At 34.1% G+C, this 17,552-nt stretch overlaps 3 protein-coding genes across 3 annotated transcripts; 2 read left to right on the top strand and 1 right to left on the bottom strand.

Moving 5' to 3' along the window:
- The first annotated feature begins 2,890 nt into the window (after positions 1-2,890).
- On the top strand, positions 2,891-4,690 carry LOC127100989 (6,7,8-trihydroxycoumarin synthase). The gene is made up of 2 exons (XM_051038299.1): positions 2,891-3,864; positions 3,943-4,690. The coding sequence occupies exons 1-2, from the start codon at positions 2,977-2,979 to the stop codon at positions 4,549-4,551; spliced, it is 1,497 nt and encodes a 498-aa protein (XP_050894256.1). The 5' UTR covers positions 2,891-2,976; the 3' UTR covers positions 4,552-4,690.
- An 8,498-nt stretch (positions 4,691-13,188) lies between these two features.
- On the bottom strand, positions 13,189-14,996 carry LOC127100990 (cytochrome P450 83B1). The gene is made up of 2 exons (XM_051038300.1): positions 14,033-14,996; positions 13,189-13,932 (listed from the first exon to the last, which is right to left on the bottom strand). The coding sequence occupies exons 1-2, from the start codon at positions 14,915-14,917 to the stop codon at positions 13,324-13,326; spliced, it is 1,494 nt and encodes a 497-aa protein (XP_050894257.1). The 5' UTR covers positions 14,918-14,996; the 3' UTR covers positions 13,189-13,323.
- Positions 14,997-15,476: 480 nt separating this feature from the next.
- LOC127104703 (uncharacterized) lies at positions 15,477-16,271 on the top strand. Its single transcript, XM_051041873.1, has 2 exons — positions 15,477-15,821; positions 15,939-16,271. The coding sequence occupies exons 1-2, from the start codon at positions 15,477-15,479 to the stop codon at positions 16,269-16,271; spliced, it is 678 nt and encodes a 225-aa protein (XP_050897830.1).
- Positions 16,272-17,552: the final 1,281 nt, after the last annotated feature.

A 17,552-nucleotide genomic window follows, 5' to 3' on the forward strand; every position in this document is an offset into this window, starting at 1 on the left:
TTTCAAGCACATTTATTGTACTTTCTTTTACATTATGCAATTTATCTCTTTAAAAACCTTTTAAATGAATAATCTTCAAACATGAATGATGTCAAAGTGTTCATCATTTTCCAAATATAATTTCAATAATAGCACATGTCGTAGGATCAATCTGGTCAATCTTGTGAGTAACCAAACTATCTTTTATTTGGAAGACTAGCGGTTGTTTACCAATTTTCACGGTACACAGTCGCTCCACCTTATCTGTTTGTTGGAAGAGCACTGAGCTCATCACCTGATTATTAACTGAAAGATAAAGGTATAATGAGGAACTTTCTATCAAGAATGTTAAGATGTGTGTCGACGCTAGAAAGGCCTTTAAGTTTGAAAACTCCTTCTCACATTCGCTCGTTCATTTTAACTTTTCCTTTTTTCTTCAGAATGGTAAAGAAATGAAAATCCTTATCACCTACACAAGAAAGGAAACGAGATAGGCCCTAATATTTCCTGAACCTCTTTAGTATGATAGGGATTCTCATATCAATGATAGCCTGGCAATTGTCTAGGTTCACCTTTATACCTCTCTTGGTTAACATAAACCCGAGAGACTTTCCCGTTTGAACGCTAAAAGAGCACTTCGTTGGATTTAAATGCATGTTGTAGTTCCTAACTAGCCCCAAGATAACTTCCAAGTCTACTGTGTGACTCTTCCCTTTTGAGGTCTTTAATATCATGTCATCAATATAGACTTCCAGGTTGCGCCCTATCTATTTTGAGTACATTGCACGCATGAGTCTCTAATAGGTGGCAGATGCATTCTTTAACCCAAAGGTCATGACATTGTAATAATAGTTGTCTTGAATAGACATGAATGCTCTCTTGGGCACGTCCATGGAGTCCATCTTGATTTGGTCGTAGACGGAATATGCGTCCATGAAACTAAACATTTTATGGCCTACGGACCCGTCAATCAACCGATATATGTTGGGTATAGGATATGGATTAATGGGGGACGTAGAATTGAGGTCACCGATGTCGACCTAGATGCACTATTTGTTTGATGGTCCAAGGGCCCAATCCATACTTCTTTCAGTTCTTATGTGGGAGTCAACCTTACATTTATGTCCCCAGTCAGGGGTCCTAGCTCGTGGCCTCTACTTTTTGTGCTTCATACTGAAGGGGAATATCTGGGGCAACTCGATCCGTTTTAATTTCAATTTGTTTTGATAGCATTCATGAGCAGCCTTTTGGTCCCTCTGAACTGTCCCAGCTTGCCCATAAGGAAGGAGGTACTTAGAATTAAGTGAATGGTAAATAATATCACCCCTATAAATGGAGGGTGTACCTCCCTAGGATGGCATTATATGGATATGAGGCTTCCACCACAAGATACTTTACTTTAATTTTTGTGATTGCCTCTAAGTTAACCGTCATTTCGATCATCATATGACTCTTTACTTGTATATGTTCGCCCGATTTACCAACCAGAGAGCCTTCGAAAGCCCTGATGATATCTGTGTCAAGCTATAGACCTTGGAAAGCGGTATAGAGTAATAAATTTGTCGAGCTTCCAGAGTCTCTTAGTACTCACTTTATATCTCAATCATCTTATTGCATTATGATGACCATGGGATCATTTTTGTGGGGGAGAATGCTAGTGGCATCTTTATAAGAGAATAAGATTTTAGATTTCAACTTTCTCACCAAAGCTTTGGTTATGCTAGCGGATAAGATGTTCACCGTCAAAATGAGACTGTCATATTTCTAATGGGGGAACTAGACTCCCCTTCTCCAGCTAAACCTCCGACAATGGTTTTTATTGGGGCCTAAGAACTTCGTTTAAGAATGCTCTGAGGGAAGGTGGCGGAAAAAAAACTGAGTGATGGTGAATGCGGCCCAAATGAAATTTAATAAGGCCCCATAATAGGCGCCAATTGTACTTGCTAAAAGTAAAATACGTGACAATCCCTGGTGAATAAGGGCTTATAGAGGGTTTTAGGGTTTGTTGTGAGTTTAGAGATAGCTAACACATGGAGTTTATATTTGTTGTCTATGGTATTTACGTAATGAATTGGACCCTACATCAACCTTAGGGTGGAGGTATTTATAGAAATCCCTTAGCCTAGATCTCAGAGTTCCAGGAAGTAGCAGTTGTTTCTAGAAGCGATAAAATAAGACAATTAATCATATATTATTCAAGAGAACTTGATAAAATTTCCCTCGATTCACTTTTCCCACAATGGTGGATTGGGACACGTCAACTCTCATGCTCTCACGAACCGAGCAAGTCATTCAAGAAATGCATAACGTATTTGAGAAATGGGCGCCCATTCTAATAAATAGCCAATCATAAGTTCTCTTTCATGGGTCACATACCACCTCGCCTATCCTGTGAAATTTTCAAACGCTCCTAAAAAGACTTTCGTACTTATAACAATACAATATATATATATATATATATATATATATATATATATATATATATATATATATATATATATATATATATATATTGTTAAATATGATGAACTATGTAATTCGGTCATAAAATCAGAGATAATGAATTTGCATTGGTATTGTTTTATTGGACTAGAATATTTTCTCATATATTATACAGATAGGTGATATTATTAAGCAAAGTCTAGTTTATCTTATGTGCAAGTTGCAAATTGTGTGGATATCTAACACTTTATGATATATATATATATATATATAATATATATATATATATATATATATATATATATATATATATATATATTATATATATATATATATATATTATATATATATATATATATTATATATATATATATATATATATATATATTATATATATATATATATATATATATATATATATATATATATATATATATATATATATATATATGAATGTGTGTATAATTATTCGAAATTGAAGTTAAGAACTAAAGCATTTTTTTAGTTTAGTAAACAGAACGAAATCATTTTTTCCTCTTCATAATTGGTAACAACATGTTATCACTACTTTTGTTTGTTTTGTTCCCAAGTACATTTCCATTTCTGCTTTTCTTTCACATACGTAAAAGAACCATTAATGCACCTTATCCACCCGGTCCTAGAGGCTTGCCAATAATAGGGAACCTTCATCAGCTAGACAATTCCAATCTTTATCTACAATTTTCAAAACTCTCAAAAATACATGGACCATTATTTTCACTTCAACTTGGTTTAAGACCAGCTATTGTTGTTTCTTCAACTGAAATTGCCAAAGAAATATTCAAAAACAATGATCTTGTGTTTTCTAATAGACCTATATTATATGGTCAACAAAAGCTATCTTATAATGGTTTAGAAATTGTATTTTCTCCATATGGTGAATTTTGGAGAGATATAAGAAAAACTTGTGTTGTTCATATATTTAGTGCCAAACGTGTGTCATCTTATACATCTATAAGAAAGTATGAGGTGAAACAAATGATCAAAACGATTTCTAATCATGCTGCTTCTTCAACAGTTACAAATTTGAGTGAGATGGTGAGTTCTCTCTCGAGTACGATAATCTGTAGGATTGCTTTCGGGAAGAAGTATGAGGACGAAGGAACAGAAAGGAGCAAATTCCATGGAATGCTGCATGAGTTTGAGGCTATGCTGACAGCTTTCTTTGTTTCTGATTATATTCCATTCATGGGTTGGATTGATAAACTATCTGGACTTCGTTCGCGTCTCGAGCGAAATTTCAAGGAGATGGATGAGTTCTACCAAGAGGTTATTGATGAACATTTGGATCCAAATAGACAACATACAGATGAAGAGGTTATTGTTGATGTTTTACTCCAATTGAAGAAACAACGTTTGTTTTCAATTGATCTCACTTTTGATCACATCAAAGGAGTCCTCATGGTAATTAAGTTCTCTTCATTAATAATTTAAAAGTCGATTTTGTTTTAGTTTTTTACAGCTAATTTTTTTTACCTATAGGACATGCTTGTAGCTGCAACAGATACTACAGCAGCGACAACAGTTTGGGCTATGACCGCGCTAATAAAAAATCCAAGAGTGATGAAGAAAGTACAACAAGAGATTAGGAATTCAAGAACTAAAAAAGAGTTCTTAGATGAAGATGATATACAAAATTTCATCTACTTGAAAGCAGTGATAAAAGAGACATTAAGATTGCATCTACCAGCACCATTGCTTGTGCCAAGAGAAACAAGAGATAAATGCACAATAGGCGGGTACAAAATTCCTGCAAAGACAATAGTTTATGTGAATGCTTGGGAAATTCAAAGAGACCCTAATGTTTGGAAAGATCCCGAAGAGTTTTATCCTGAGAGATTCTTAGAAAGTTCGATTAATTTTCTCGGGCAAGACTTTGAACTAATTCCCTTTGGAGCTGGTCGTAGAATTTGTCCCGGTATAACTATGGCAGTTGCATCATTGGAACTTTTTCTTGCTAATCTTCTGTATTCCTTTGATTGGGAATTACCACATGGATTGCTAAAGGATGATATTGATACCGAAAGGTGGCCAGGACTCACTCAACACAAGAAGAATCCTCTTTGTCTTGCCGCCAAGTTTCCTATGTAGATGCTATTTATATAACTTTTTGTTAAGTTTACATGTCTTTCTACTTCTGGTAGTTGTAGAATAATCTATTATGATGTATCTATTATATCGTTTATAATATGGTAAAAAAGTTGAAGAACATGATGATCAATCAATTATATATGATGTATCTGTTATATCTTTTCCTTGACAGAAAATTATAAGTTTTAACAAATGAATTTTGATGATCAATATAGGACTATAAGTTGGCAGATATAAAGTTCAAGTTTTAAAGATTGCATTGCAAGAAAAGAAAAAATGTATAAGAACATATAAATGAATCTACTTGCAAGAAAAAGTGCATAAATTATACTAAGAAAAATAGTCGATATGGTTTATTACAACGGTTGATAAATAGGATTTCACATCGGTCTCGCACAAGGAACTTGACACGGACATTTTGTCACATTTCTCTTTGTTTGTTTAGTTAATCGAAGAAAAATCTTGGAATGATCATGAGTTTGATCTTCAAAAATATTTTTTCTTTCAAGCGCGCTCACTTTTTCTCTCGGTTAAATTTCATAATTGAGGGAAAAGAACAAGTCATTTTACCTCGATTTTAGGTATCAACCGAGGGTAAAGCCCTTATTAATTTCTTTATCTTTTAAAGTTTACAAAATATTTATTTTAACTTTAATGTTTTTTAAACAGAACCGAATCTAAATTATTTTAAAACAGAACATAATTGTTTTTTTAAACAAAACTGAATCCGAACATATAATTTTTTACTCAAATAATCCATTTAAAAAAAATCCTAAAATAACCAACTTTTCAGATTAATTTCCAAACTACCCCACTTTGAAGAGGTGACACCAGATGAATTGGTGTCTGCTCTATAAGTTAAAGAGGTGACGTCAATTGGATTGACTTATGCACCTAGTGCTACTAATTCAATTGACACATGCGTGTTAGGTTTTAAAGGAGACGCCAATTGGTCTGACACCTATGTGTGTTGTGTAATTTTTTTTGAAAAATAATGTACATTTTAGATAAAAATCGAAATCGGACCAATTGTTATTAATATTAATATGTGTTTACATACGATAACTAAAAAGACTAATGTCGTTGACCGGGATGACCTAACTGACCTCCGTTACCACGTCTTCTAGCTACCCGAACGCGTGGCTCTAACCCACGTTGATGATTCACCTAAGATGTTTCAGGATTTGAGGGTCCAGGAACATCACCACCACCTGCAGGAGATTGCCTAAGATATTCAGACAAATCTGCGTACTCCTGTGTATGCAATGAAGCGCTACCGCCATAGCTGAGTTCGTGAACCATGCCAGAGTAGTTGGGATGTGTTTGAGGTATTGGAGGGTGACCATGACGATTGAAGAGAGACATTTGTCTGAATGATGCGTCGAGGAAAGGTTGAAATAATTGTCGTGGTGTTTGGTAGCCATATGGTTGTTTCATATTTTGGTTTTGTGATGTTTGGGCGTCTTGGATATAGTAGGAGGAGAGACGGTTGGTGTTAAATGATCGTTGAGTATTTTGGCTAAGGCGTCTATGATAGGGTGATGTGTTGGGTGCATAGTGATGTTGGGTGTATTGATGATCTTCTTGTTGGTGGTGGTACGGGGTATGCTCTTGGTATTGTGATTGGGTGTTTGACATGTTAAGGTTGTATGTTTGTCTGTTTGTGGACTAAAATTTTTGATGGGTAGGGAGTTGTGAGTAACCGGTCTGCAATGTTGTCGGGGGTTAGATGTTGAATCTTCTTGTGTGTAAGTTACCTGACGTGGGTCGCATAGGTACATATCGCTGGTGGTTGGAGTTTCTTCCTTAGTCATCTTAGAACACATGTCGCTTCACAAGCCAATCTTTGTTTGATTTCAGATAGACATGCTGCTATTGAGAGTGTTTACAATAACCATGATAACTGATGGCTTAATCCTCATTCTACCCATGTATATTGCATTATACATATCGCACAAAACTTCATTTGTGCAATCAAAGATAAGAACCTTCGCTAAAAATTGGTGAATGCAGGGTATGCTCTAACTCAGCCGTCATTTCAATATTACCGTGACAAAATTAGATTTTCAAATGCAGATGCAGGAAGATGGGTGGGTAACATACCATTAGAGCAATGGACAAAGGCATTTGACAGATGATATCGATGGGGCCACACGACAATAAACCTTGTGGAATGCATGAACGACGTATTCAATGGCATTAGAAATCTACCAATAACCGCGTTAGTCAGAACAACATATTTTAGGTTGGAATCGACCTTCACAACCAGAGGCGAAAGATGGAGTGTAGTGTTAATGTTAGGTCAATTATTCAGTGAATGCTATATGAAAGTGATGAAATAGGAAACTATCAAAGCTAGCATACATGTGGTTACAATCTTTGACCGTCACAGGAAAAATTTCAGTGTATAGGAAATAATGGACCACAAAATGTATCCTATGTTGTCAGACTAAACAGAAGTTGGTGCGACTGTGGAAAGTTTCAGGCCTTCCGTATTCCTTGCTCCCATGTCATTGCGGCATGAGCACATACTCTCTCCATCTATCTGATGTTTACAAGGCCATTATCATCATGAATGTCTATAACGAAAGTTTCTCAATGCTAATAATGAAGGAATATTGACCTCCATATGAAGGGGATATAGTTTGGCACAATGATGAGATACGAAGAAAGAAAAAAGGACGATCAAACAACACGCGTATTAGAACAGAAATGGATACAACTGATAAGATGATAAGATTATGTAGTATATGTCATAAACCCGGACACAATAAGAAAAAATGTCCCAATCTCGGAGAAACCTTTGCATCATAATTTAGTACCTCCTTTCAATTTTTATAACCTTTGATTTTGATATATTAATAACTTTTTGTTACAACAAGATGAACAACAAGGCCAATCATTTGAATGATCGTGTCCCTCAATGTCTCATAGATTCCATAACTTTTCGTTTTGTTGTGAAATATGACAATTTAGTTGTCTTAGGTGTGTTTCATGGTTCGATGTGTAATGATTCTTCCCTTCCATATATCATTACTTTTGAGAGAGGAATGATGAAGTGTGGATGTGGTTCTACGAGTTTAGGTATAATTGCAACATATCCTATACCGCCTCTTGATTCTCGAAAAAGGGGGAGCTTGTCAGACATTTCCTAGGTGACATTGCTCATGCATTATATCAGTTTATCTTTTTTTATGTATTGTATTTAGTATATTTGTCGTATATTAATTTTCCTCATTAAACCCTTCTCTAACAAGGTTAAAAAGGTCTATTTCATGCATAACATATAGTTTTAACTTAAGTAAACCATGAATGAATCAAATCAAGGAGATTCATGAAACTAAACAATAGTTTGCATGAATCGGTTAGGTAGGTAATGAATTGATTCAAATGAGACATATTCAAGTTTTGTGTGGTTTTATGTTTATGTGATCCTATTCACATTAGTGCAAGAATCAATTCATGACTTTAACTTTTTTGTCGCGTTTCAATTATGTTTGTGTGATCCAATTCACATAACTGTTTGAATAGATTCATGACCTGAGATTTCTTATTATGTTTAATTCTGTTGGTGAGATATTATTTTCATATTAGGATGAAGCAATTCATGGATCAAAACTTAGGACATGTTTCAATTCTATTTTCTTGATTTAATTCAAACCTTTAAATGAATTTATTCATGGATTAAATGTTTGTGGAATGTTTTTGCTTTGATTATGTGATCCGGTTCACAAAATCTTTTGAAACTAATCAAAAAATTGATTCATGACATGATCCTTATGGTAAACATCAAACACTTTAGCTGATTCAAAATATTTTTTGAATAGGGTTATTTAAGGCTTTTTGCACTAAATTTGTGTTATTTCCCAAACACTTATTAATTTTTTTTTTCATTTTCGGAAATAAAATATCAAGTGAGATATCTAGAAAAAAGAAACTCACCTCTCTCAAATCTCAATCTTCATCTTCTACATGAACTTTTACAAACTAATATGAGTGTGTGTGATGATTCTTGGTGAGGAACCATTTGAGTTCTAATGGATGTTTAAAGTGTTTTTTTAGAATTAGGATTTATTTGATGAATTCAAGAATTGAAGTTTCATTGAAGAAAAAGAGAGATTTCTTCTCCATTGAAGTAGAGTTTCTTGCATCAGTCAACCAATTTAAGAAAATATTTGAGTCTTACAAGCAATATTGAGTGAAGATAAGTGTGATATGAAGATTGAAGTCTACCAAGAATGAAGATATTGATAAAGGTTTTAATCAAGTTGGTATTTGTGGTTAGCTAAGTTGCAGAGAATGATTAAAAAAGGAAGACGAATATAACTTGGATTGAGAAGAATGATCTTTATTGTTTTCATTGATTTATTTGTAACCAAAATTGAACCAAAACCATATAGCGAAAGATCAAGTTTTTGATGGTTCACCATAGAATAATGGATTATATGTATGTGAGGATGAAATCACTAAACCAATATAAATATTGGTGCTCTCTCTCTCTCTCTCTCTCTCTCGATTTCTTGTTTAGATTTGTATGTCATATGTTTTCTTGCTTTGATTAGAATTGCATGATTCTAAATTTTATTGCTTTCATAGTGATTAATTTTATAAGTTTAGGTATGATTATATTGAGTTTTCAAAGGATCATTTTTGTTAATTAAATTGTTAGATTGTGATTCTATATTGTTTAAATTTTGATTAATCCTAAATATATAAAACTTCTTATTTGACTATTGAAGGTTAATTAACACAGTGCTTCTCCATATATCCATATCATTGGTGTGTATTGTACTGGGATAACTTCATTAGGTCTAAGAGAAGATAATACAAATAGAGGCAAGATAAGCCAAACATATTGGTGCAAGTCGAGATCCAAAATAGCACCATAAGTTTCCAAAGTTTCATCAGTAGCCATATGTGATTCATAATAACTCGCTTATATTGGGCTTGAATTGTATGAACTAACTTGTCACTCACCGGCTTATCAACATGTGGATAATGGCGTGTCCCCACAATTGATGACTAAAGGGGTTTGTCAAATAGCGGAACTGTCCCCCAATGGTTCAAGGAAGGGAGAAACCATCTCTCTCTCTCTCTCTCTCTCTCTCTCTCTCTCTCTCTCTCCTTGTACATACTCTTCTACAAATTGTGATATCTCATTTATTCAAAATAAAATGGTGTTGGAAAGCATATTAAGGGTGGGGAAAATTTGGGGTACGACAACTAGCCTAATTGTACTTTTTTAGCAAATACATTTGTCGTCCACTCTGGGACCCTAGTAAAACTAACATTGTCCATACTCATTAATTACATTCACCAACTACCTCAATCACTTTCTCCGGCAGGATATAAGAATAAGGAAGAAAAGTCACCATTAACACCATCACATGAGGGTTCATCAGTGGTGGAGAATCCAACTCTTCCCACCGGAAGTATGATGGGTATACTTAAAGGGCGATCATCATACTTTCCAACCTCGATGCAGATTTAAAGAATGAGCTAGAGTATAAAATCACATTTTTTGGTAGAGAGGTTGTCGACATCCACCCTCATAACAGTGACCCCACTACAATAAAAAGTACATCTTATATTGGTCGTGAAGTGGATAGTTGAAATGATCATGGGTTCGATCCCGAGGGAATCCTTTTTGTAATTTTTAAATGGCAAAAACTTACATCCCCTAGGTTTTGAAATATAATCAATGGGTAAACAAACTTGAGTTTATTATATCTAATCTGAATTGCTTATATGATTTAGCCCTAGTTGAACATATAACTTTTTAAATTGGTTTACAAAATAATTATATGAACAATTATATTTGAAGAACAAATTACACTACTTAATGACTTTCGAGCATTTTGCAACTCATCATTCATGTCATGTTCTTTAATGGTTAAAATCTCTCCAATGCTTCTAGTTTTCGTTCAAATTTCATGCATGATTTTTCAATGAACAAGTATGGAAGAAAGTTGAATGAAATGATGAATTGCAAAATGCTCAAAAAAACATTGATTATTGCTAGATGTTTTTCAAATACAACAAAAAATTTCATATTATTATTTCCCAAAACAATTTAATAAATCATATGTTCAAAGAAGAGTTAGTTAAAAAATCAATTGACATTAGATATAATAAATTCAACTGTATTTTATGTGACTATAATTTCCTCTTGACATATTCAAAGGAACGTGATAAGGGTTGCACAACGAATCACAAAAAACATAATCTTAGTCTAAAACTCAAACTCAAACTCAATAACAACAAGTAAACACTAAACAGATAGATTTCAAAACTTTGATAAGTATAATAACTAGACAACAACAATAACAATAACATCAACAACTCAAAAACAACAAAAAATAACAATAACATTAACATTATCTCAATCAAAACAACAATTAACATTAAACAAAACAATCTCTCAACATGATCCATCAACATCAACAATAAACTTATAACCTCAATCTCAATAAATTTATAACTTATTTAGCTCATAAAAAAACAACAACATATAACATCAATCTCAATTTAAACAACAACAAAAACAACAAGATTAAACCTCTAAACTTTCGGGTCTCAACAACAACAACAAACAACAAGATTAAACCTCATAAGTTTCGGGTCTCATCAACAATAACAAACAACAACAATAACAACAACGTTAATATAACATGAATAGTGATATTAGACATAGTAGATATGTGAAGATGGAGTGAATAAGAAGTAGAAAAAGAAGAATAAACAAGAGTCATAAACTCATATCATCTTCGTATTTTCTGGCTTTTTTATGAGTTGGAGAATGATATGTGTTTATGGCTCTCGTTGTCTAGAGCTCTTCGTGATGATTCTGCAATTGTTTTTTAGCGTGTGTCTATATATATATATATATATATATATATATATATATATATATATATATATATATATATATATATATATATATATATATCAAAGTAAACAATTTCACCTCAGTTGGTAAATAAAACCGAGGTGAAACGTGGATTCTTTTTGGATTAAAAACATAAACTAAAGTTGTTGGGATTCAAAGCCTCTACCCTGAATTAGTTTACCCCTTATTTTTGTAGGAAATCCGATGGGTAAACTAATTCGAAGCATAAACTGAAGTTGATGGGATAACCTGAATTAGTTTACCCCTCATTTTTTCTAGAAAATTGAGGGAATCGTTTGTTCATTTTAAAGAGAAAAAATGGCGCGTTAAGGTATTATACCTCGGTATTTTCTTACGTGAGGTGAAAATATTGTCATAAAATGTGATATTTGTAGTAGTGCCTCATGATCATCACAGTGCAGTACGATAATTGGGATGTAAGTTAGATGCTAATTGACCCTAGAAGCTCAGTATGCGTCCTATTCTAAAACACTTTTGAGAGACTCTGCCTTGATCCGTATTACATCTAGACGTTCCAAGGCTCCTTTGTCTGTCTTTCTAGAGAGAGAAAACGTAGGTTAAAGGCCACTTAATGCCCGAGAATACGTTTGGGTTGGCGAGAACGTAAAGACAATCAAGGTCAAATACCTCTTAGTAGATGCCTCATCACCATACAACATTGTGGGGAGGCCCCCCTCAATTTTTTGGGGGTGTCCTATCCACTCTACATTTAGTCATAAAGTATCCTTTACCTAACAAGCAAGTTTGGGTGGTCCAAACGTGACCAAGAAACTTCCTAGGAATGTTATCAAAGTAGTCTCGAAATGAGAAGAGATGGGATGGTTGCAGTCGTCATTCCACAACCAGGCGCGAAGGGACTGGATACTAATGAATACATAAATTGAAAGGCTTGGTCCCATAGAGGATCTAAAAGAGGTATGGATTGGGCCTTTAGATTTTCAAATCACAAAACCAGAAAGCTCTCTATCTAAATTTGGGGATGAGAAATTAGTCACCTTATAAGTGGGAATAACGACTTAATTTCCTAGACGCCTACCGACATGCTAGGATAGACGTCAGGATGGTATGTCATTGTCTCACTATTGATTCCACCGTGAAGCCAGTAACTCAGAGAAGTGCAAAATGGGCTCACTAACGTGGAGGTCGAGAAATTGAAGAGTGCAGGCATCATAACTAAGATTAAGTATTCGACCTGGCTCATTAACATGGTTTTGGTTTGGGAATTGTCAAACAAATGGTGCATCTGCATCGATATCAATGACATGAACGTCTACCCTAAGGATCCATACCAATTACCTAATAATGATCGGCTAATTGATAGGTCCTCCAGCTACAAAATCCTGAGTTTCATGGATGATTACCTAAGCTACAATCGGATAAAGATGGATCCTATTGACATGCCTAAAACAAATTGATCCATAAACCAAAAAAAAAAAAAACTCAATGCACGCGATTCGAGAACACCAAACCCAAACTTCAACGAAACAAACCACTCATTGAACCCGAACCCATTGTCGCACCACTGCCACCGACTCCACCTCCAAGCTGATTTTTTATTTTCACAACCACAAAATATGTCTCCTCTCTTAATCATTTAAAGTTTTAATGCATATTTCTAACATATATATATATATATATATATATATATATATATATATATATAATATATATATATATATATATATATATATATATATATTTAATAATAAAACAAAAATACATTCATCTAGAATAACAATAATGATCAATAGCATTAACTTTTTCTTCTGACACATACCAACAATAAAATGAACATAAATGTTACATAAATGGAGAACAGATGCAAATAAAATTAAAAACAATATGAAAACGAGTTACACCATCTAGATTGGAGTTTTGGCAAGAAGGCAAAGAGGAATCTTTTTGTGTTGAGCGAGCCCTGCACTCCTTTCAGTATCAATATCTTCCTTTTGTAATCCATATGGCAACTCCCAATCAAAGGAATATAGAAGATTAGCAACAATGAGTTCCAACAAAGCGACCCCCATGGAAATACCCGGACATACTCTACGACCTGCTCCAAAGGGAATTAGTTCAAAATCTTGTCCATAAAAATTTACAGAACTTTCTAAGAATCTTTCGGGATAAAATTCTTCGGGATCTTTCCAAACATTGGCATCTCTATGAATAGCCCAAGCATTCACAAATACTATGGCCTTTGCAGGAATTTGATAGCCACCTATGATGCACTCTTGTCTTGTTTCTCTTGGTACAAGCAGTGGACCTGGTAGATACATTCTCAATGTCTCTTTTATCACTGCCTTCAAGTAGGAGAAATTTTGTATATCATCTTCATTCAAAAAATCTTTTTCAGATCTTGAATTTCTAATCTCTTCTTGTAGTTTCTTCAAAACTCTTGGGTTTTTTATTAGCGCGGTCATAGCCCAAACCGTTGTCGCCGATGTAGTTTCTGTTGCAGCTACAAGCATGTCCTGTAAATAAAATAAAAAATAGAAAAGATAGTGAGGACTAATATTGAACTCACTTAGTTATTTTTATCTATAATTTGAAAAATGGATCAAGAGAACAAACCATGAGGACTCCTTTGATGTGATCAAAAGTGAGATCAATTGAAAACAAACGTTGTTTCTTCAATTGGAGTAAAACATCAACAATAACCTCTTCATCTGTATGTTGTCTATTTGGATCCAAATGTTCATCAATAACCTCTTGGTAAAACTCATCCATCTCCTTGAAATTCCGTTCGAGACGCGCACGAAGTCCCGTTACTTTATCAATCCAACCCATGAATGGAATATAGTCAGAAACAAAGAAAGATGACATCATAGCCTCAAACTCATGCAGCATTCCATGGAATTTGCTCCTTTCTGTTCCTTCATTCTCGTACCTCTTCCCGAAAGCAATCCTACAGATTATCGTACTCGAGAGAGAGCTCACCATCTCACTCAAATTTGTAACAGTTGAAGAAGCAGCATGATTAGAGATCGTTTTGATCATTTGTTTCACCTCAAACTTTCTTATAGATGTATAAGATGACACACGTTTGGCACTAAATATATGAATAACACAAATTTTTCTGATATCTCTCCAAAAATCACTATATGGAGAAAATGCAATTTCTGACCCATTATAAGATAGCTTTCGTTGACCAGATAATACAGGTCTATTAGAAAACACAATATCATTGTCTTTGAATATTTCTTTGGCAATTTCAGCGGAAGAAACAACAATAGCTGGTCTTAAACCAAGTTGAACTGAAAACAAGGGACCATATATTTTCGAGAGTTTTGAAAATTGTAGATAAAGAATAGAATTGTCTAGCTGGTGAAGGTTCCCTATTAATGGCAAGCCTCTAGGACCAGGTGGATGAGGGATTTTAGTGGTTGTTCTTCGTTTGAGGAAAAGGAAAGCTAAGGGAAAAATCAGACACAGAATAAGGATATGTAGGGACAACATTATCACCTTCTATGATGTGGAAAATATGATTTAGTTTATAACTTCAACTTCAAATAATAAGCTTTGTACACGTATATATAACTTCGGTTTTAAGCCGGCCACCCTTATATTTGGGTGCTTGGGCTTTTAGATCCACACAATTTCGTAACGTAGTTGGAAAATATCTAATCATGACTTCAAGATATTTTGTATAGAGATTATTGTTAAAATTAATGTGTTGTAACCATTTATATCTTTAGTATGTATTATGACAGAATTATAATTATCACGTTATAATAATTGTCTTTATTTAGATTTATGGTAGAGTTGTATCATTAAGATTGAGAGAATCAAAAAATTCCCATCTTGATTATCAATTTATTGTCTTCTATGTCGTTTTCTTTTAAGTCTATATAAAAGTGAGTGTGTGGTGGATTCAATAAGATAAGAGTATTAAAAAATATATATTTTTTCTTACTCTAAATTCTGCAACATTATAATTTATCATACAACACTTCTAGAATACCACCAACAATATGGTTATCAGAGTTGCAGATCCTTGCAGCTGTAGCAGAAAAAAATGGCTCCCACAAGCAACTCTTCTACAGTTTATAGCAATGTTAAAGTTCCTTTGTTTGAAGGAGAAAATTATGATTTTTGGGCTGTTAAAATGGAGACTTTATTCACCTCTTTGGATGTCTTGGAGTTCGTCCAAAACGAGTATGAAGAAACAGCAGCAACAGAGGTTGGAGAATCAAGCCAACAACTTGAAGAATTGAAGAAGAAAAAGAAGATCACAGATGCTGGAGTTCTCGGAATGATTCAAAGAGCAATCTCTATATCCATTTTCCCAAGGATTATGAGAGAAAATACATCAAAGGGAGCATGGAATATTCTACAACAAGAGTTTGAAGGAGACTCAAACGTGAGAACTATGAAACTTCAATCTTTTAAGTGAGACTATGAAAATGAAAGAATGAAAGAGAATGAGAGTTTGAATGAATACTTTAATAGACTATGTGAATTGGTGAATCAAATGAAGTCACATGGAGATACAATAGATGATCGCAGAATTGTTGATAAAATTCTGATTAATTTGACAGAAAAATTTGATCCTATGATGGCTGTTATAGAAGAAACTAAAGACCTATCAACTATGTATGTTCAAGGGTTGATGGGGTCTTTGAGGTCCTACGAAAAAACATTGTTACGACACTCTGAAAAATCAATTAAGAGTGCCTTTCAATCTAAACTCAATATTCAACCCAACAATGGTGAAAATAAGCCCCCATTACAAAATAGAGATGAGTCTTCTAGAGGTGGTAGATTTGGAAGAGGCATGGACAGAGGAAGAAACTCACGAGGAAGAGTGTAGCCGGGTTTTCGTTACCTTTAGGTTTATTGACTAAACCAAAAGTTAACATACAATTCAAGTCGCCACCGCACTTTTATTTGTCCAAAGGAAAGGCTAAAAAGCGAACAAAAGCCAAGGTAAGAAGTTTTTCAAATAAAAAACTAATAAAAATGTCAGAGATCTGGGTAAGGGGGTTGGTTATGAAATGGGAAGGTTTTACGCACCCAAACATCCTTAGTACTCTAAGGGAACCATTTTTGCAATTATGTGTTGTAGGTTGGTATTTGTGAAAAGATGTGTGTAAAAAGATTGAGGGGATGAGAAGAGAATAGATTATATTTACAAATTTTGTTGTTTGAATGGATGAACACATTGCCTACGTACCATCACAAAGGAGGATCAAAACCTCGTAGTTCAGGGTAAAAATTTCAAAGATTGGTGAATTGATTTGATCAAAAGCCTGAAGGTCTTTTGTTATCAAAGGGAGAAAACTCAACCTAAACCAACAATTCACCATGTGAGGAAGGCTTCAACATGCTAGTGAGGGGTTAACCCTATAATAAGCATGGAAGGCTTATAATCCAACACTAAGGATGAGGTGAGATTTACATCAACCACTATGATAACTCAAACCTATGACTAATGTTTTTTAAAAGATTTTAACAAGGTGGTCATTGAAACCAGAAAACAACTTGAAATGAGTTATATTTACAAGTTAAAGTTATTTACAAAATGAAGTCAAAGTGGGATTAAAGTTTATTTACAATGAGTATTTATGACATGAGTTTTGAAAAGTCAAAGGCCTAAGGCCTAGGTTTCTAATTTAAAACAAAGTCAAAGTTTGAAAATGATTTTTGGCTTGGTTAGAGTGGGGAGAAGAAGAGAAGGGCTATGCCTAAAGCATACAAAGATAAGAGGGGAAAGATAAACCCTTGGAGTTCCTTTTCTTGGAGTCATAGAGATGACTCAAGATGCTCCTTTCCTTTGGACAAAGCACACAAACAAGCAATCAAACAATTTTAATTCAAGCTCCTAGGATCTCCATTTGACTTGGCTCTTAACTTGGTTACTTATGACAATGGTCCTCTTTTACACAATCTTAAGATGGGATCCCTATCACACAAGAGCGAACATCAAAAAGTTGACAACACAATAAAGGGAATGGACAAAGAATAAGTTTGGAGGAGAAGTTCTTTTGAGATCAACTTTGAATTTTAGCATTCTAAAGGCATGAGGCCTAGTTGCTCTTCAACAAATTTTGCATTCTAAAGGCATGAGGCCTAGTTGCTCTTGAACTCCTTT

Source organism: Lathyrus oleraceus, chromosome 7 (assembly GCF_024323335.1).
Source record: "Lathyrus oleraceus cultivar Zhongwan6 chromosome 7, CAAS_Psat_ZW6_1.0, whole genome shotgun sequence".
NCBI classification, from domain to species: domain Eukaryota; kingdom Viridiplantae; phylum Streptophyta; class Magnoliopsida; order Fabales; family Fabaceae; genus Lathyrus; species Lathyrus oleraceus.

Bases quoted from the DNA above. Each gene is read 5' to 3' on its own strand.
- LOC127100989 (XM_051038299.1), top strand. From the start codon at position 2,977: ATGTTATCACTACTTTTGTTTGTTTTGTTCCCAAGTACATTTCCATTT. The intron at 3,865-3,942 runs GTAATTAAGTTC...TTTTACCTATAG, and splicing joins ACATCAAAGGAGTCCTCATG to GACATGCTTGTAGCTGCAAC.
- LOC127100990 (XM_051038300.1), bottom strand. From the start codon at position 14,917: ATGTTGTCCCTACATATCCTTATTCTGTGTCTGATTTTTCCCTTAGCT. The intron at 13,933-14,032 runs GTTTGTTCTCTT...TTTTATTTACAG, and splicing joins ACATCAAAGGAGTCCTCATG to GACATGCTTGTAGCTGCAAC.
- LOC127104703 (XM_051041873.1), top strand. From the start codon at position 15,477: ATGGCTCCCACAAGCAACTCTTCTACAGTTTATAGCAATGTTAAAGTT. The intron at 15,822-15,938 runs GTGAGAACTATG...AATCAAATGAAG, and splicing joins AGTTTGAAGGAGACTCAAAC to TCACATGGAGATACAATAGA.